Consider the following 20,256-nt stretch of genomic DNA (forward strand, 5'->3'; position numbering starts at 1 on the left):
GACTGGGGTGCGACTGTCTGCACTGCAGCTCGCCGATGCTATACGCAAACACGAATATGAATGTCCCAAGCAAAGTATGAATAAGAATGAATATTTTAAAAATCTTCTTGTGACAACAAGTGGTCTAGCTTTGTATGTATGATGAGAAATGTTAAGTATACATTTGCAAACGAACTTTTGGACTGGGGAAAAATTATTATAATAATTATGTAATGTATATGTGCCTGAATTACTAAATTACAATAAAACACTTTTAGTGTGACAATAACAACAATTGAGGCAGTCTTATTTCCTTTTTTTTGTTTATTGGACAGTAAATCTTTGTTCACGCAACAAAATGAACACATTCTAATACATAGCACAGTACAAAATATGTCTTAGAAAAGGAACAGTGACTTCCTATCGGACAGGGACAGCTCTGGGGGCAGAGCAGTACAGAAACATGACGTCAGAAGAACAGAATGAATCACTCAACAGCTAGCTAGACGCTTGAGAAGTTGTGCCCTCCTGAACGCAGCCCAGACGACAGACTCTGTACAAATGTGTCAGATTATCAATGAGACAAACACAATTTTGAGGTAAACATTAATCTTATGAAGTTTTAGAAGAAACTATGGTCATGGCCACAGCAGTTGGAGCGTTCTTTTTCAGTAATGAGATGGCACAACAAGATATACAAGCCTATCTTCATGTGTATAACCATTACATCCCTCTTACAGAAAACAAAGCAATTGCCTGTGTTTTCTTACTGCTGGAACTGCTTGTCTCAGATCAAGACATTCTCTCACACCTCTAAACCATATTTACTCCCTTGGTTTATTAATAATAGCACATGGAAACATAAAATGATTGCTGTCCTTAGTCATAGATTGAACCCATCTCCCTTGTTCTGTAAACGTCTCTCTCTCAAGAGGGCAGGTTTATAGCTCATCCTTGAGTATACTGTCTGTTTCTTCCTCCTCATACTGCTCCTCGTCGTCCTCCTCTTCTTCTTCATCATCATCATCCTCCTCCTCCTCCTTCCTATTCTTCTCCTCTTCCTTGCGTTTCTTCCTCTCCTCCTCCTCCTGGCCGTCCTTCATCTTCTTCTCAAGGTCCTGTGTAAACACAAACACGGAAGACCAGTAAGTGACAAGCCCCCAAATATAGTAAATCATTTTAGGAGGTCTTATTAAGACAGTTTCCTGGTGAATCTCTATTGAAATGGCCTTTTAGGTTTTGATTAGGGGTAAACCTTTTTCAGAAACTACAATGAGCTTTTGTGGCTGTAATTTAGAAAATTGACAACTTAAAAAATGTGGAGGTGCTGGAGATAATGAATGTGATGTTGGTGTATGGTGAAGTGTCCCTTTAACCACAGAAGGGCTTGATCGAGTGTGGGTAAGCAGCCCAGTGTGACATCTGAAGCTGAAAACTGGTGGTAAAACACTGATGGAGGTTATTGACAACCTTAGTGGATCCCCAGGTTTCACGCCCAACCTCCTCTGCCAGCGTTGGGTCATTGGTGATCAGGAAATTGTCAAAGATGGTGCCTGACTTCACCTGTAACAAGGTAAGTGATTGGTTTAGAGAATGAAAGAATGGAATAAAACAATTAAATGACCAACAGCAACACATATGATGCATTACAATTCGTGCCAGTAGATCTCTTAAACACATACAACTTATGAAAACATGCACTATACATTCTGTCATAAACTAATATGTAAAGTCTGGATCTAGCTCGGATCAAAGCCAGCCTACCTGCCACAGATCCAGGCCGATCACTCCGATGCTGTCGTATTTGTAGATCTTGGCGTCAGCCGTGTACTCTGGGTTGTCTATCTCAGGATGCACCCATTTCCCCTTGAAGGCGGAGTTGTCAATCTGGCTGGGTTTCCATTCACCCTGGGGGTGGGGGGGGGGGAGGGAGAAGGGAGGGTTAGCTACAGTAGATCTCTGAGGGTACACGTGTTTGATACCATTCCATAAATTACAATGAGCGCGATTTCTACCTACATCCCTGTTTATGGCTAGCTTAGCATGGCACTGTGTATGGCAGACATGGGCAAACTACGGCCCGCCTCGAGTTTTAATCCCGCGATCTTTTAACCAAAACAATACATTTGATTCTGTTAGACCCTAATTAGTTTCAGCACAGTATGAGGTCACATGCTGTAAAGGTAGAGCAGAAGTCCTGTAAGATGGCAGTAGAAGCCCCTGCTCGATCCTATAGTGTGTGGACGAAGTTCGAAAATGAGCCTTTCCAAAAAACGAAAAGTCGACAGTGAATGTCGTGTTTTCAAAAAGAGAATGGAGCACGAAATGCTTTTTTATATATTTATTTTTTTAAATTATTTTTACACACACATCTGTTGGATCTAAAGCGGTATGCTTGATATGCCAGGAGAGCTTTGCCGTCTTCAAAGAACACAACATTAGCAGGCACTTCTCAAGTAAGCATGCTAACTATCTGCACAAGAAAGAGAAAGGAGGGCTGCCACGTTGGCTGCAAATTTACAAGCCCGCCAGAACATATTTGTTCGACAATCCACCGTTCAAGAAAACTCAACCAAAGGCGAGTTACATGCTGTCTCACAAAATCGCAAAGCATAGCAAGCCTTTTTCAGAGGGTGATTTTTTTTAAGGAATGCATGGTGGAGGCTGCTAGCCTGGTCAGTCCGGACAGTAAAGCCCATTTTGAGAACATTAGTCTGTCAACGGAGAACAGTTAAACGGAGGGTGGAATTTATTGATCAAGATCTTAGTTCCCAGTTGGAGAGGAAAGTGACGGATTTCGAGTATTTTTCACTTGCGCTGGACGACAGTACGGACATTAAGGACACAGCACAACTTACTGTCTTTATTAGAGCGATAAACGAGAACTTGGAAATTACAGAGGAATTTCTTTTCATGGAATCATTAAAAGGGACGACGACGGGACGAGACTTATTCAACAGCGTTTCTGCTTGCCTCGAACGACAGAATTTGTCATGGTGTGGTGACTAGACACCTACTGGTGGAGCATAGACGAATTCACTACATTACCCAGGTGCCTTAGCGTGGTGACGGATGGACAAATTATGTACGTAAATAGGAAGTGTGAATGAGTTGTTTTTGGGAATGTAGAGTGCGAAATAAACACGGAGATTGTTGCAACTTTGAACTGGTGATCCTCGAGATTCTTCAGATCCCGCAAACCACTACAATTGGTGACCCTGACGTGATGTGAAGAATCTCGAGGATCACCAGTTCAAAGTTGCAACAATCTCCGTGTTTATTTCGCACTCTACATTCCCAAAAACAACTCATTCACACTTCCTATTTACGTCACGGTGGCCGGAGGTGGTTCCACTGTCAGGAACAACGACAGCTGAGGTGGCCCGTGGATTCATTGGGGTTTGGATTGCCCGGTTCGGGGTTCCCTCTGACCTCTCCTCAGACCGGGGGCCACAATTCACCTCACAGCTGTGGACCTCTATCACTCAGCAGTTGGGTATTTCACTCCATCGGACTACAGCATACCATCCCCAGGCCAATGGCCTGTGTGAGCGCTTTCATCGTTCCATGAAGGCAGCGCTGAAAGTGGACCTCCAGGGCAATAGCTGGATCGACAGGCTACCCTGGGTGATGCTGGGACTTCGTACTGCACCTAAGGAGGACCTCCTCTCTTCTTCGGCGGAGCTCGTCTATGGCCAGGCCCTTAGAGTGCCGGGTGATTTTTTTCCTTCGGTTACCGTTCCCTGGTCGGCACCAGAGCAACTGCGTGATCTCTGGGACAGGGCAAGTGCCTTTAAGCCGACTCCCACTTCAAATCACAGCCTGCAACGCGTCCATGTCCCTCATGATCTACAGTCAGCGAGATATGTGTTCATCCGCCACGATGCACATAGGAGCCCTCTACAGCCGCCTTACGATGGCCCCTACAGAGTCGTGGAGACAGGCGACAAGACCTTTGTCATTGACATAGGGGGGAATAGGGAGCATATCTCGGTGGACCGCCTGAAGTCAGCTCATCTGGATGGGGAACGCGAAGTGGAGGTGGCTCGTCCACCACGCCGTGGCCGCCCTCCTGCTGGTACGGGCACGAAGAGAAATCCTAGTGATTCCGGGCCAGGCTCTCCATCCCAGGTTCGGGAGTCCAGTAGCCGCTTTGGACGGGTCATCCGAGCCCCGGCGCGTTATGGGAAGTCAGTGTTTGTGAATTCTGGGGGGGACCTGTGTGGTGACTAGACACCTACTGGTGGAGCGTAGACGAATTCACTACATTACCCAGGTGCCTTAGCGTGGTGACGGATGGACAAATTATGTACGTAAATAGGAAGTGTGAATGAGTTGTTTTTGGGAATGTAGAGTGCGAAATAAACACGGAGATTGTTGCAACTGATTGTTGCCACCCAGCGCAGTGAGATACAGACTTGCAGGCCGAGTTTACACGGCGTTTCTCTGACTTCGCCAAGATTGAAGATCAGTGTTGCCAACTCCTCAGTAAGGAAAGTAGCTATTGGCTGTCCTAAAAGTCGCTAAATGACGTCATCGCCTAATTTGCATAATATCTCATTTGCATGTAATTGTAATGGACGCTGTAGGAGAGAGGAATAACGTCGTGGGAGAGACAAAAAAACACCCTAAATATGTTTAGAACTACAAATGAACTTTCTTCTGTTGATTCTTGTTTTTTTTAATTTTGCCATTGAAATCACTTCTCAAAATAACTTCATGACTTTAATGCTTTGTCTAGACCCACATTACATAAAACAATTCTGTCCTGTATTGTTAAATGTTAGAATATCAAATTTAATCAAAATACTGTTATGTGGGGTGGAATTGCTAGCTCTACGTCCAACCCTCCTCCTTTATCCGGGCTTGGGACCGGCAAAGTGACCCAAAAGAGACACTCTGGCAGAGTTACTTAGGTTTTTTTTTTAAGGTTTTTTTTTTGTATAGACGGTTTTAACTTGACAACATTAACAATCTAAATGGACCAAAAAGAGACAATAGAAAAAACTGTCAATAGCAATGTGAGAAAATGATGGTAACTAGTCTGGCCCTAATTCAGGTTCATTGTTTTTTTTTTTCAGACCCCCCTCCACACACACGCTGTGCTGGCTCACAGAAAGAGCAGGTCATCTTAATTTTGGTCAAGGCTTTCTATGGCAGGTTCAGCAACTGAGGGAGCTGACTTAAATGAGTAAGCAGCTGATGTGTCAAAAAGCTGCAAAACATTATCAGGCAGCTTGTGCTCATAGCAAGCCTCACCAGACAACTTCAGACCATATCGGACATACAGGATGGAGTTAAGGGTCTGCAAGGACATTCGATTTCTAAGTCAGCTTTTTACCACACTCATCTGGCTGAATAATCTCTCGACTTCAGCTTTCGAGTGTGGCAAGGACAACACAGACACAGCAGCCATGGCAAGTTCCTGAAACGGGTTGATATCAGCTGCATCCCTGAACTTCCAAATCTCATTCCAGAAGCCCACTGTGTTTTTTGTTTCATTCCACTTATTAAGATGCATGGTACGCCACTGCTGGACAATCTTGTCTATCTCTGCAGGAGAGTAGCCAAGGAGCTTGGCTATTTTTTCTATTTCTCCCAGGCTCTTGTTGTGCTTTAGAGTTTCCTCTACATTGAAAACTGACATGTACTGCAATGCTTCGATGTTGTCCGGCAGTCTCACCCTCAACTCGTTAGTGAGGGAGATGGTGAAGGCTACACACCGCTTTCGGACATTGTTCTTGTCCTCAGGCGCAAGGTGGAGCTCAGCTGCCTTTGACTCAAAAAGGTAACCAAGGTATGGTTTGGGACTGATGTATCCATCAATTGGCTCTTTGAGTACATCAATATTTGCCAGTGGATTCAGCACCCTGCTACTCACAGACTTTATCAGGCTAACCAAGCTGTCAAAAGTTTAACAGGATCTACCTGCTCCCCCTCAAAAGCCTTGATGGCCAACTGTACCTCACCCAGCACTGACTTCAAAAAAGTCAGATACAAGATGTTTTGAGGATCACTGTACATGGAGTATAAAACCTCAGCCATGTAGCAGTGTTCACTGGACTTGGTGAATGCGAAATGCAGTTTAAGCGCCTCCCACTGGTCCAAAATGCGTGAAACCGCTGGTTCAATGGAGAGCCAACGTGTGGCACACACCTTGGTTATTCGTAAGGGTTTCTCCCCACAGTTGATGGTCTCATATATGGCCTTGTAGGCCTCCCTGCGCTTTGGAGACACTGAAAACCAGTTATAAGTCTCCCGTACCAAGTACTCCACACTACGGGGGATGGTGTCATTGGAAGCATGACTTACAGCAAGCTGCAGAGTGTGACACACAGCGAATAAGAACCAGATCTTTGAGGCCATACTCCTCCTTCAGCACTTTATGGACCCCATTGTTAATCCCCGTCATAACGGAGGCATTGTCAGTCCCTATCCCCAGGAGTTTCTCTTTTTTAAGACAACACTTCTCCAGGAAAGCCACAACAGCTCAGGCTATAGATCTGGCATCTCCTCCCTCCAACTCAACAAGCCCCAGAAATGTTGAGACAATTGTGTGTTTGGTGTCACTAAAGTACCTTATCACAACCCCCAGGTACTTAGAAACACTTATATCTGTGGACTCATCGAGGAGGAGGCTGAAACTATGGTCACCCACATCTGCGACCAACTTTTTTAGAAAGTATGGTGCTAGAACACCATTAATCATTTCCGTGCACTTTGTCCTGTGCATTTTGAAGTGAGTAGCAGCAGTGGAGTCTGAGAAAGCAGCTTTACATGCTTCCCCAATGTGATCACATGCTAGCATGGAACAGTGTTCAGCAATAGCTAATGCCATGGTGGCTTCAGCCTTTTTTGTCAAGTCAATTTTTTTTACTCATTAATGGCAGCTTGCTTTGGGTGGAACTGTTATAAGGCTTTGCCTTTTGAATATGTTTTTGAGTTGTCATGTATTTTTTTATATCACAAAGTTTGGCGTAGAAATCTGCCTTACAATACATGCAGTATGCCTGTGTATCATCTCCAATAAACGGCTTCAACCAGCCTTTGAATTCAGGGTTTGATCCCCACTCCTTTCTGTATTTTTGAGCGTACAGTTTAAACATAATGAGCTAGCTAGCTAGATGTTTAGCTTGTCACAGAGAGGCGCACACACAGTGGACATGGTGAGTAAGTGACTGAGGCTGTGTGAGTCAAATGCAGTAATTTATTTTAGTGTGCCAGTGAAGAAACATTTACATCCCACTCTGTAAGCCAGGGCGAGATCAGCGGCGGCTTTGCGCACGCGCGATTCATTTGCAGTCTGGACGTGGAGTGGTGTGGGTCTCCTCTCTGCTCTGACTGCAGCTGGGACTGCTGCGCGAGGCTACTGTGAGACTGACCGCCTGTGAGTGCTTTGGGACGGGGAGGGGCTCACGGCAGCACCCGCTGCTCGTTGAGGACAGTAACTGCAGAGCGATACATGCTTTCACGTCAGAGTCTCCAAAACACCAGAAAACGTTGCGAGATTTGTCGCTAGTCGATTTTGACAAAGTCGCTAAGAGGATTTGGAAAGTCGCCAGATTTAGCGAGAAAGTCGCCAAGTTGGCAACACTGTTGAAGATTCGCTGGAACTTGTCACGCCCTCTCTCATACGATTATGAGAAAGCACCACCGAACATCCAGCTGGAGCTTATTGATCTCCAGTGTGACACTCCACTCCGGGAGAAGTTTGAAACAGTCACTCTGCCCGAGTTCTATGCCTCATTGAGTGAAACACAGTTCGCTCACACGCGACAGCTGGCTCAGTTGGTGCTGTTTGGCTCCACTTACATGTGTGAGCAAACCTTTTCGGTGATGAATTCAATAAATCAATTCTTTTTTTTTTTTTAACTGATTAAGAGTATCTGGTGATAATATGTTGACTGTAACACAATATAACTTGAGATAAGGCACTGATGTATTGTAAAATATAAAAGTGATAGCCTATTGTTCTGTACTTTTGTATGTACTGATTGTTAAAAATTGTTAAATTGTTAAAAAAACAGGACTTTAAACAGAGGGACATTGTGTGAAAATAGGTCTCTTGATAGCCAGTCCTTTGGAAAAGAATGTGATTCACTTGAACATCAGTGCACATGCAAAAATATTTTTGGTTTAATACATTTGTAATTGAGGTACATAGAGCAGTGTGTTGAATGCAATGTAATATCAAGTATTTGAAAAAAAAAAAAAAGAAAAAAGAAAAAGAAAAAAAAAGCCCCCCCCCCACCTGGTATTCAAGACCAAATGTGGCCCAGTTTGCCCACCCCTGGTGTATGGCTATCTTAGCATGGCACTGTGTACAGCTAGCTTCGCACTGTGAAGTCACCATCCCATTGACCTGCAGTTCAGCCACTGTCTCCCAATGCTACAGCCATGTCAATACTGCTTAGTCATATGAGGAAATGACCATGGAGGAGGTACCGTGTGTTGTGTGGAGAGCAGAAGGCCTACCTTATACTCAGGGTTGGTGACCATAGGTGGTTCCCATTCTCCATCCATCTCCTCATCCCAATCATCAGGCTTCTTAGCATCAGGGTCTGGGATGTTCTCAGCATTGTCCCAGTCCTACAGGGAGATTGTTAATACATTGGTATTGATTATTGAGGCAAGTGCATCTTTTATGGCGAGAGAACATACTCAGGTCAGTAGAATAGAATTGCCAATATAATAGAAAACTTTGTCCACTAATATTGAAAAATTGTCTTCAGCTTTACAGTAACATAACAGACAGCAAACTAATGTCATTTAAACATCAGGAGGACCTTAGTGCCAATTAACCTGTACATCAGTGGAGGATGGTCGGAGGACAGGCTCACTGTAATGAATGGAATGCATTACAATGAGCCCATCCTCCGATTTCTATCTCCACCAGCGTCCCCTGGTACTGCACATTGTACAAGTATATGCCATTTAGCTGACATTTTTATCCAAAGCGACTTACATTGCAGTGAGTGCATACATTTCAGTATATATGGTCCCAGCAGGAATCAAACCCACAACCTAAGCGTTGTTAGCGCCCTACTCTGCCAACTGAGCCACAGATGACAAGTGAAGGGAAACGGTTAAGGGATCAACTATACTCTCTCTAAGTGGTGTAAACACACCTCAGGTCTCTTGTCTTCGGGATCCGCGATCTTCTCCCTCTCGTCCCAGTCCTCAGGCTTGGTGGCCGCGGGGTCCTTGATCTTCCTAGGAGGCAGCAGGTCCCAGTCCTGCTCCAGACTGCCCCCCTCAACCTTCTTGTTGTCGATCTTCACCTCGTAGGTGTTGTCAGGGTTCACCACGAACGTGTACAGGTGGGTGTACTCATCATCCTAGACAACAACAAGCATAAGTGTAAACAAAGTCTGTGGTTTTAGGTTATTGCAAGCATTTCTAACAAAATAATGTAGTTGGTTCTAAATAGATTAACTTTTTTTTTTTAAAACAATTTTTTAGTAGTAGTATTTATTTCATTCAGCGATAGGTAGACAAATGTTTCGACCTAAGCCTTGTCGTCATTGTCTCTTTTTTGAGTGTGGATCAGCTACATTATTTTCTACATTCAGTTCTATAACATTTTGGTCGACGCATCTGTTCTGAGTGGTCACACGCTTCCAAAGCATTTACTGTATAACTAGCAACATACTTTCTGAGACAACAGAGATTTCCTATTCCATTTGTCTATTTACAGAGAACACAGATGGTATAACTCATGGAATCTGCTATTACTGAAAAGGAAATGAGGCCGACCTGATTTGCTTAAGTGCAAACGTGTTGTCTGTAATCAAATTAAGGCGAGCCGTCCCATTATAGAAACACACATTTTTGTTTGCGTCTCACCTTGCATCTGATGTCTTTATTGATGAGGTGGTTCTTGCCTTTGTAGTTGAAGATCACATGGACCTTCTTAGTGCCTGGTCCACAGATGTCCGGACCTGAGACACACAGAACCTCAGGAATTCAACTTAACAGCCAACAATCTGGAATGGAAGGTAAAAAGGCAACTAGACATACACACTTACCAAACATGATGTTGTAGGTGGAGTCTCCGTGCATCTCCTCCTGGTTGAGGTCCGAGGGGAACAGTTTGATGTATCCTCCGCCACAATCGATGTTCTGCTCGTGTTTCACTGTGAACTGGATCACCAGGGACTGGCCGTTGTTGCTGAAGTCATCAAAACGGGACGAGGCAGAGTAGAACCTCGCGTCCTGGCTGGTTTGAAGACCTGCGACGTTGACAAGGTCAACACAGTGATGTCACATACACAAACTTAAGAACAACTGACCCTTCTGCACAATCCCTCTCCTTTAAGATTAGTATTCATTTGAGGGAAAGACATAGAAATCATTGTTGTTTCATGTGTAGTGGCTGCATTTACAAATGGTTATTAGTTTTAGTGTGGGTTCTTAAGACATCTCTAGTCGTTTTTCTCACCTTTGTCCTTCTCTACATCACCGTAGAACTTCCCAGCTGCCAGGACGAACTTCCCGTAGTCGGTCTTGTGCTTGGATTCCACCCAGCGACTCTCCCAGGCTTCTGAAACAGAACATACAAAACCAGCTGTCAATCTGATTACTGTTGTGGTCGAGAAACATTTGGGTGTGGGTGGGTAGGGGTGTGAGAGACACAGTAGCGGTTGTAGGCCTTATGTCACTAATGCTACCGGTACTTGTCTCGATAAATAACGACTATAAATAGCTCCGTAGCAAGCTGAAATAAGGATCAATTGTGCTATGAGCATACTCAAGCTGCCCGTTTAAAAGATTTCAACATGCAAAGTAAGCAGATTTTCACTAAAGCGCGTAAGACGATATTTCTGGATTTGATATTTGGCGGATTTTAACTTACCCCCATCCTTAAATTGTTCTCGGAAATACACTGAGGACTCGGCGAATATTGCTGCGACCGATACGGCCACCAAAAGCAATGACCGCACTGTCATTGTAGCAGGCTAGATAGACCCTATAAAATACAAAACTAAACAAGATAAGTATATAAATGTGACAAATTATATATATGCACTGCATGAAGCAGTACGACTAGCAATACGTTCTATATTCTTCAAATCCTGACCTCGAATGCTGGACTTTTCACTGGACACAGCTGGAGGAGGATAAAGTGGATAAAACCAATCGAATCTGTAAGAAAAGGTACGGGACAAATCATTGCAGCCAATGGAAGCTGACCACGCGTTTGCTTGACACACGCCCCAGAGTAGCCGAGTGCATCAGCCACAGATGAATGAATCGCATTCTATCCTATTCTATTTCTAAGCGAAATAAGGGGGGGGGGGGGGGGGGGGGGGGGGGGGTCGCGATGCACTGTTAATCGACCTGCCCTGTTATTCAGTGGTACATGTATTTATGCCAAGAAGTGCCAAAGTACCCAGACACGTCAAGAATGTTTTTATTTTTCCTAAAATGACAAATCCATTCCTCTGGAATAGAAGACAATCCATTCCCTCTGCCACACACCACTGTATCTCCGTTTACACTCAATGACTGATATGAACAGGGGTCACTTCAATAGCAGAAGATATGAAGCATAGCTTCAAAAGATATGAAGCATAGCTATTTATAACTGTTCAAATGCCTGATATGTGCATCAGTTGCCTAGCCGCTGATCATCATAGGCTTCACTCTTGTGAAAAACAAAGTATACATACATCAAACCAATTGGTGGGCATAGAGTAAATACTAATATTTACTCTCAATAACAATTAATTACACATGTATGTTTCCCATATGTATATTTTAAGACTGTAATTCCTATTTCCAGAATACTGTCTCAGGAACCTTTCCAACACAATAATCCATTTAAGATGTCCTACGTTATTGCAAATTACAAACTGTAACACTTCCCTCAGGAGTTATGGTAAAGCATGAGAATCACTTCAAAATGTGGTGTCGTAATGTATGCAAAGTTGTTTTTGGATGAGGAACATCTTCCCCCACGTCAAACAATACACACAACTTCACAATAATCATTAAAATGCCCACACAAAAAAGGTAAACATTTTGTTAAGTTTACTGTAATATACAGTACAGTGGAACTCGAGATTCCACTCAGTTCCACTGTATTTGCTGTTTGCATTGAAAGTGCCAGCCCCTATCCAGCAGATACAGTGGGGGAAATAATTATTTGATCCCCTGCTGATTTTGTTAGTTTGCCCGATTACAAATAAATGAGCGGTCTATAATTTTTATGGTACTTTTAGTTTAACAAAGAGAGACAGAATATCAACAAAGAAGTCCAGAAAAAACACATCATATAAAGTTATAAATTGATTTGCATTTGATCGAAGGAAATAAGTATTTGATCCCCTACAAACCAGCAAGAATTCTGGCTCATACAGAACGGTTATGTGTCCATGAGGCACACAGATTACTCCTGTCACTTTAAGAAAGTACTCCTAATCTCTGCTTGTTATGGGTATAAAAGACACCTGTCAATAGAATCAATCTCTCCCATTCCAACCTCTCCACCACCATGGGCAAGACCAAAGAACATTCAAAGGACATCAGGGTAAGAGTTGTAGACCTGACAAGGCTGGAATGGGCTACAAGACCATCAGCAAGAAGCTTGGTGAGAAGGAGACAACTGTTGGTGCAATTATTAGAAAATGGAAGAAATACAAAATAACCATCAATCGCCCTCGGCCTGGAGCTCCATGCAAGATCTTGCCTCGTGGGGTAAGGATGATCATGAGAAGGGTGAGGGATCAGCCCAGAACTACACGGGAGGAGCTTGGTAATGATCTCAAGGCAGCTGGGACCACAGTCACCAAGAAAACCATTGGTAACACACTACACCGTAACGGATTGAAATCCTGCAGTACCCGCAAGGTCCCCCTGCTCAAGAAGGCACATGTACAGGCCCATCTGAAGTTTGCCAATGAACACCTAAATGATTCAGAGAAGGCGATGTGGTCAGATGAGACCAAAATTGAACTCTTTGGCATAAATTCGACTCTTCGTGTTTGGAGGGAGAGAAATGCTGAATGCTACAATCCCAAGAACACCATCCCCACCGTCAAACACAGAGGTGGAAACATTATGCTTTGGGGTTGTTTCTCTGCTAAGGGTACAGGACGACTTCACTGCATTGAGGGGCCAATGGACGGGGCCATGTACCGTAAGATCTTGGACGAGAACCTCCTTCCCTCAGCCAGAGCACTGAGGATGGGTCGTGGATGGGTCTTCCAGCATGACAATGACCCAAAACATACAGCCAAGGCAACAAAGGAGTGGCTCAAGAAGAAGCACACTAAGGTCATGGAGTGGCCTAGCTAGTCTCCAGACCTTAATCCTAAAGAAAATTTGTGGAGGGAGCTGAAGCTTCGAGTTGCCAAGCAAAAGCCTTGAAACCTTCAGGATTTGGAGAGGATCTGTAAAGAGGAGTGGACCAAAATCCCTCCTGAGATGTGTGCAAACCTGGTGACCAACTATAAGAAACGTCTGACTTCTGTGCTTGCCAGCAAGGGTTTCTCCACCAAGTACTAAGTCATGTTTTGCTTGGGGATCAAATACTTATTTCCTTCGATCAAATGCAAATGAATTTATAACTTTATATAATGTGTTTTTTCTGGACTTCTTTGTTGATATTCTGTCTCCATTTGTTAAAATAAAAGTACCATAACAATTATAGACCGCTCATTTCTTTGTAATCGGGCAAACTAACAAAATCAGCAGGGGATCAAATAATTATTTCCCCCACTGTATGTACCATAGTAACCAGGGGAGAATGGTGAACGTAGAAATGTCCTGTCGGCATGTGCCACTGCAAAATTAGTCCAATATGTCAGCAGGACAAATCCTGCTTCCCCCTTCCTTCTCTAGAATAATGTTCATGTGTTTGCTGGGTTATGTAGCAGAGGCAGTTTGTGAACCACACTCTATGGATGAGTCACCCTGCTTGAGACTTAGCATTAGCTCCCTGAGCTCATCCCTATGCATCAGCTCAGCAAGCTAACACAGTCTGGAGGTGCACAGGAGACCCATGTTCGAACCCTGCTGATTAGAGTTGCCCTGGTTCCTTTTAGGGCAGGAAGAAGTAGACCCTCTGGGGTATGGACTTGCATCCCTGGGCAAAGAACAGTCTCTCCTCCTTGGGTACGTAGAGCATGGCCTTGGCCACCTCATCCAGGGTTCCCGGCAGGTTCTAGCAGCGGCAGGAAGGGAACAAAGAAGTTGATCAGGTGACCTGACATCAGCTCACTATGGGCAAAGCCCCCTGGGAGGACAGACAAACTGGTTTGTGACAAGTTCATGAAAGGTGTTTACTTTGGAACAATGCGTCTTCTACATAGAATTTTGAATATCCATGTCATTCCTAAGAATTTCGAATGAACTTCAAATCCTCCATTCCAAATGTTTTCTGCAAGTTTGTTTGCAAACAGAGTTATTGGATTCACATTGCAGACTCCATAAGAAAGACATTGTATAAACCTTGCCAGTGAAAATGTATTCATGTGTATGCTTCAGCGAGTGGTAGCATTGCTGAGTACCTTGAGACTCCATGGCTTCAGAATGTAGCCGATGTCCTCACGGTTCTGCCGAGAATGCCAGAACTTCAAGGCCACATCGTTGATGGTTGCTCCTCCGATATTACTGCAGAGAAACAACATCACAACTCGGTACGGGTAAAACCTCAGAAATAGTGAGCTGCTGTCTGTATTTCAGCTTAATTCAATAAGACAGAGACAGGGAGGGGGAGAGACAGCATTTATAAATATAAATTCAAGGTGTGTGCAGTGACATTTTTTTTAAATGAATCATTTCAACAGGAAAAAAGAGACTGCATGTTGTTTTTGTTATTCTGTAAGATTAACTGTGCTTTGTAAAAGTTCCCTTAAATAAACTAAAGGAAGAGACCTTAATCTTAGCAGGAGAAATGCTAACCATGTATGCTAACCTGAGGAAAAAGATGGCTCGTCCGTAACTGACTCCATCCACGTTGTCAGAGTGATCCATGATGATAAATGTCATCGATGAGGCCTGGGTGGATCTTCTCCGCCTCAAAGATGAACAGCGTCTGAGGACCATGTCTCTGACGGACTCTCAGCTGGCCCTGGGGAGAGAACTAATTAATAAATAAAAACATGGCATTCAAGTTATTGAATATTCTCATAGCATGTACAGTTCATACAGCCACAGTAATTGTCCCCCACGATGAAGTAGGTTTGTATGTCACACGCTTCGTCTCAACACCACTGGGACAAAAACTTGGGAGAAAGATGCGTCTTGCCATCAAGGTTGCCTAACCAACGAGGGATCAAAGCAGTATCTGACATCACTACAAGATCACCAGCAAATATTCAAATATTTAAACAATATTAATAAATATACAGTAGGTACACTGACTAATGTTGACAATTCATGGATAAAACCAAACAATGTTTTAAATCAAAAGACAAAGATCAAGACCCCATGTTTGAACAGGAGTAATGGTGATGTCCCTGGCAAAGAGGGGTGCCATTGGTGCCAACTGACCTCATCGCACCAACCTTGTACACATCCACCAGGGCATGTGGGAAATGGAAGGGGGCGATTAACAGATGCACGCATTTGCTCTTCATCCCGTCCCGGAATAGGTTATCAGCCACAATGTGGGCCACAAAGTTCTTCCTGGTGCCAGAACAGCCATGGAAGGAGAGGGTCTGGGGCTTGTTGGACTCTGGGTTGCTGAAGAAGCCCTGTACAGCCTTCTGGACCAGGTGCTGCCCATGCAGCTTCAGCTGGAGGTCCCTGGACAGACCTGCACAAAACGTTAACACAAAGTCAGACTCAGACCTGCACACAACCAAAATGTCTAATTTGTTCATGGACCATGACTTACATGGCTAGGTAGTTAATAAACAAAAGAACATCAAACGCACATCAAATGAGGACTGACCGATAATGAGATGCTATACACACGCGATAGGGACAGATCTATAGGTCCCACTATGGTATTCGCAAGAAAACAGCAAGCAGTTGAGAAGACATGACATGGAATACTAGTGTAACATGCATGGCAACATGTTCAGTAGGTTCATGATCATATCGGTGATGTTATTGGTTATCCGACAGTCGCCCAAGTCACAGCACTGTCCCACACTGCAGTACCACTGGGACAACAGACTGAGGTAGTCCTGAGGAAAGCCTGTCCACAAGTCCCTGGTGGGGACTGGACATAACATGGCAGTTATGGCAACGCTTAAAGGGCCTCATCATTACATAACTCCATTATGGAGCCTATTAATCAGAACTGACTAGCAAGTGGCTCTTTTTGTCTTTAGCAGGACTAATTTCCACAAGAGAAATGATGCTGAATAATTCATTTTACATTCAAAATATTGTCTTGAACTATAAGGGTTACATTTTATATACTCAAGTCATTTTTAAATATTTGATAATATTTCCATATTGAGGCAACTCTGAACGTAGGCTACAAGCACAGTGCGGCTCAGTTTCTAAATTCGGTATCTAAAGCTAGGGAAAGCGTATCTACCTCCATAATAGCAGCCAGAAATTCAGCAAAAATAAGAATTCATCATTTTCAACACGCATAAAAAAAAAAAATCTTACCTTGCTGGGTCGCATCATCTTGATTTGGTTGATACTCCCCCTCCCATATATTAGAATAAATGTAGTTGAAATAATACGCAGATGCATTAGAAATGCTGTCAAATTGAAATAAATCTGCTTTTGCAGAAACAACCCAAAAAAGGGGCAATATCGAGAAGAGAAACATCCGTAATGCCATCAATTAGCGGTTATCTGAGAGGGGTCGATCTTCGGTCAATTCAAACCCATCTACTGGCCTATAATGCAAAGGGCCAGCATTCATGAAATTGTACAGTAAACGGTACCCGAGTGTATGTTATATCCGCAACTGCCTGTCACGAGAAATCACCACCACCCCCTATTAGTGGTAAATGTCCACTACATGCAAATGCTGAAATAAGGAAAAATTACCCAACAGAAAGTAAATACAATTTTGAAAAAGTATTTTTGATCTTTAAAATGTACATATTGGTGCAATTACATGTATAATCACATGCCTATTATATTTGTATAAACTGAATGAGTGAGTGAAAAGCCTCGTCTTAGCAAATGTTGTTGGCTATTTGCACTGTGTAGGACACATAATGGACTGTACACAACATTTTCCAAGGCTAAACATGATTTTTACTAACACTGTACTCCACAACACTTCCAGTATACATATCAAGTGAGTTTCAACCACAAGGGGCGTCATACAAAGATTTATTGACCCTTTACTGTGGCCCAACAGTTAAGTGACATCTCCAAATTGCATACTATGCAATCTAGACGAGGCACTTTTAACTGCTGGGACACTGAAGTGGCAATGATTGTTCCCTCATGGTTGAAACTCACTTGATATGTAGAAAGGTTGTTGAGTACAGTGGTAGTAAGAATCATGTTTAGTATTGGAAAATATTTTGTGTACAGTCCATGTGTGCGCTACACAGTGTAGCAAGGGTATGTTGGATAATGGAACAATTAGGAACCCTTAAAAACACAAATACATTGAGATGATTCAGTGTTAATTCCCAGGTATAGTTACAAATCATTTGTGGTTCCTTTATCCATATTTAGCATTCCCAAATGTTTAAACAAGTTTAACTTTTATTTTTAAGAAATTGTCATTTTCATAAATGGGGGTGTGTGCAGAAATACCTCATTCCAAACAGTGACTATGGTCAAACATGGTTTGTTTGTTTTAAGTAGGTGGGCAGAACTCACGCACGGAAACGGACGCCCGATAAGAGGGTTGTACCTCGTATTAATTTCATTTATGGATAGGAAGGCAATGCTGTTGGAAAATGTAAATAAGCCACATTGAAACGGTGAATAGTTTTGTATGACTAATATGCATGAAAAACTCAAAACACAAGACCCCAAGGGCTGTCTTGTCATTCTGTTAATCTTACACCTTGCATCAGGATGGATCAAATACAGTAGTAGTTATACGACCTTTCAATTAACATGCATCCCCATGTTAACGAGTACTGACCAACAGGCTGACATTTCCACAACAGAACAAACATGTCAACTCAAAACCATTCACAGGACAGCCCCCCCCCCACTGCTGCAGTCACCTGAAGGGAAATGACAGGCATTATAAGAGGTGAATGGTGGGCTCATGGTGCTAGACATGTCCAGGTTACTCAAAGAATGTCCACATTAGAATTCAGGTCAGACATTTGTAAGCATCACAGAATCAACAGCTGATTAAATATAACATCCTCACCTGACAAGCAGTGTGGAATCCAGTCTATCCATTGGACCACCAACCTAGTCTTCACACTGGCCAAAGACAACCAACATCAAACCCAACACATCACAGCTAGCATCTAGCTTGAGACTATGCATTGCACAGGCTAGGTTCACAGCCTAATCAGAAATTAAAACAAGTCCTCAACATGATAGGAGACTAGTTCTCATCACTCAGGTTGTGTTTGTGCAGTCACCTCTTTATTCCAAAGAGACCAACTTGCTTCTGTTGACCCCTTTAACTTTTGGATTTAGGACAGAATATTTACCATGTTCAATCTGCAGGTCATCTGGATTCCCTCAGCCTGCACAGCTGTGTGTACTTCTAGTCACCTCTTCAGAAGAGACCTTCCATGACCTCTGCTCCTGCAAGCAACCAGACAATTAGTAACAAGACAATGGGCTCTACAGTGCACAATTAGCTAGGTCTACAATCCGGATCAGAAATGTAAGTGTCCTTAAAGTGATCAGCGACCTGATTCTTATTCATCAGGTCAAGATAGTGTTTGTGCAGTAGCTCCACTTCATTCCAAAAGATCAACTTACTTGAGTTCATACTTCCATCAACATGCTTGAGATCTAGGACAGAAGCTCTGCAAATGAACATGCTGTTAGAACAGGGCAACAACCAATGGAACAGTCAGCTTTAGTAAACACGGATACATCAGCTAGCATTGTTTGTCACGGTTTAACCGGCTGAACTATGCAGTCAACAGTGCATCACCGTAAAACATGCCTGTTGTAGTCTGGAAACAAGTCACCTTATCAGCTTGCAGTTCTTCAGCAAATCAGCACTCAGCAAATCTCACCATCCGCTCCCACTGTAGAGGAGAAATATGGATATAGAAACATGGATTTGATAGATTAGCTAGAACACATTACTGTACACGGCATCAGGAAACAAGTCCTCTTTCATTCTTTTTCAAAGAGATTCCCATAGTTTAAAAACAATCATTGACAGCACATGGTTCTACAAATTGTTCAGTTATTGTATTACAGGAACTTACCAAGGCAGCACCATGCGGTGTCAGAATGGTTGGCGTTTCCTCATCTCAGATGTCCCTACCAACATTTATTTAATCTTAAAAAGGCATGGGAGATACTAGTAGCAAAACGATATACATACGACAAGACATAAATTGGTCAATAGTTCGGGGGTTGGGGTTAGGGGGGGGGGGCACGTGGCGGCACGGGCCTGCTATGCCAGGCATCGATGATACGACACGACAGCTGAAATGGCTAAAAATGTCTAATCAAGGCAGCTAGACAGGACATTGACCATAAACCGATGATTTGAATAGGATTGCATTTATTCTCCAATAACCTACAACTAGTGATGTGTCCTTCCGTGTCGAGGCTTCGAAGCGTGTGTCGAGTAATCCAGGAAGATTTTTGTGAAGCGCGTATCGAGGCTTGTGTCGATGACGTATGTGGTGACGTTCGAAGCCTCGCGACTCGCGAGCCGGCCGTACCACGTGACTGATTCAGGAAATGGTTCGCGGTTTGGCGTGCGATTCGAAATATAAGGGGCAACGAAACGCAATGGACCTCCCCTGTCCCCCCACATTTTGTGGACTTGGGACTTTATTGCGCGTTTGTTTGCAATCTATTCCAGCTTCTTTTTTTTTGCGATGGAACCAGCAAGAAAGAGGAGAAGCACAATTCAATTCAAAGCTTCACGCACCAAAGCCATGGTGTCATTATAATCACTCTGCCTGCTTTACATTTATTGTCCACTTGAAGGCACAGTAGAGCAAATGAAGCACCATGAAGCTTCGGCCCATGAGTGAACCAATTGGATGGAAAGCTTCAATGCTTCATGAAGCTTCATCTCGCCATCACTACCTACAACACTGCGCATTGCACAACCAGTGTTTAACCTTCCTTCGTTTAAAGCTGTATCCGAGGGGTATTGGAAACGGAACGCAGGGTGGGAGCTGAATTTATACCGGATAATTGCACTGGTTTCTGGGAAAAGACACCAACATC

General features: G+C 43.4%; 1 protein-coding gene and 1 pseudogene across 3 annotated transcripts; both read right to left on the minus strand.

Moving 5' to 3' along the window:
• Nucleotides 1-309: 309 nt before the first annotated feature.
• Nucleotides 310-11,188, minus strand: LOC310823768 (calreticulin-like). 2 transcript variants are annotated; one of them, XM_083696619.1, is made up of 10 exons: nt 11,060-11,188; nt 10,835-10,948; nt 10,421-10,522; nt 10,008-10,211; nt 9,826-9,920; nt 9,108-9,317; nt 8,455-8,568; nt 1,744-1,887; nt 1,450-1,542; nt 310-1,097 (listed from the first exon to the last, which is right to left on the minus strand). In XM_083696619.1, the coding sequence occupies exons 2-10, from the start codon at nt 10,926-10,928 to the stop codon at nt 921-923; spliced, it is 1,233 nt and encodes a 410-aa protein (XP_083552745.1). In that variant the 5' UTR covers nt 10,929-10,948; nt 11,060-11,188; the 3' UTR covers nt 310-920. The 2 variants fall into 2 exon arrangements, with proteins under 2 accessions (XP_083552745.1, XP_083552746.1); XM_083696620.1 differs by having other exon boundaries at nt 10,835-11,164.
• A 187-nt stretch (nt 11,189-11,375) lies between these two features.
• On the minus strand, nt 11,376-19,579 carry LOC310824225 (torsin-3A-like; annotated as a pseudogene). Its single transcript, XR_014555077.1, has 11 exons — nt 19,275-19,579; nt 19,029-19,088; nt 18,814-18,860; nt 18,537-18,633; nt 18,245-18,300; nt 16,555-18,092; nt 16,031-16,153; nt 15,492-15,742; nt 14,900-15,055; nt 14,493-14,595; nt 11,376-14,218 (listed from the first exon to the last, which is right to left on the minus strand). The product of XR_014555077.1 is annotated as a torsin-3A-like (transcript).
• Nucleotides 19,580-20,256: the final 677 nt, after the last annotated feature.

This window comes from Argentina silus (assembly GCF_951799395.1).
Source record: "Argentina silus genome assembly, chromosome: Y".
Lineage (NCBI taxonomy): Eukaryota > Metazoa > Chordata > Actinopteri > Argentiniformes > Argentinidae > Argentina > Argentina silus.

Excerpts from the sequence above, each read along its gene's own strand:
- LOC310823768 (XM_083696619.1), bottom strand. The coding sequence starts at position 10,928 with ATGACAGTGCGGTCATTGCTTTTGGTGGCCGTATCGGTCGCAGCAATA. Across the intron at positions 9,318-9,825 it reads ATAAAGACATCAGATGCAAG|GATGATGAGTACACCCACCT; the intron begins GTGAGACGCAAA and ends GTTGTTGTCTAG. Across the intron at positions 1,888-8,454 it reads TCACCAACCCTGAGTATAAG|GGTGAATGGAAACCCAGCCA; the intron begins GTAGGCCTTCTG and ends CCCCACCCCCAG.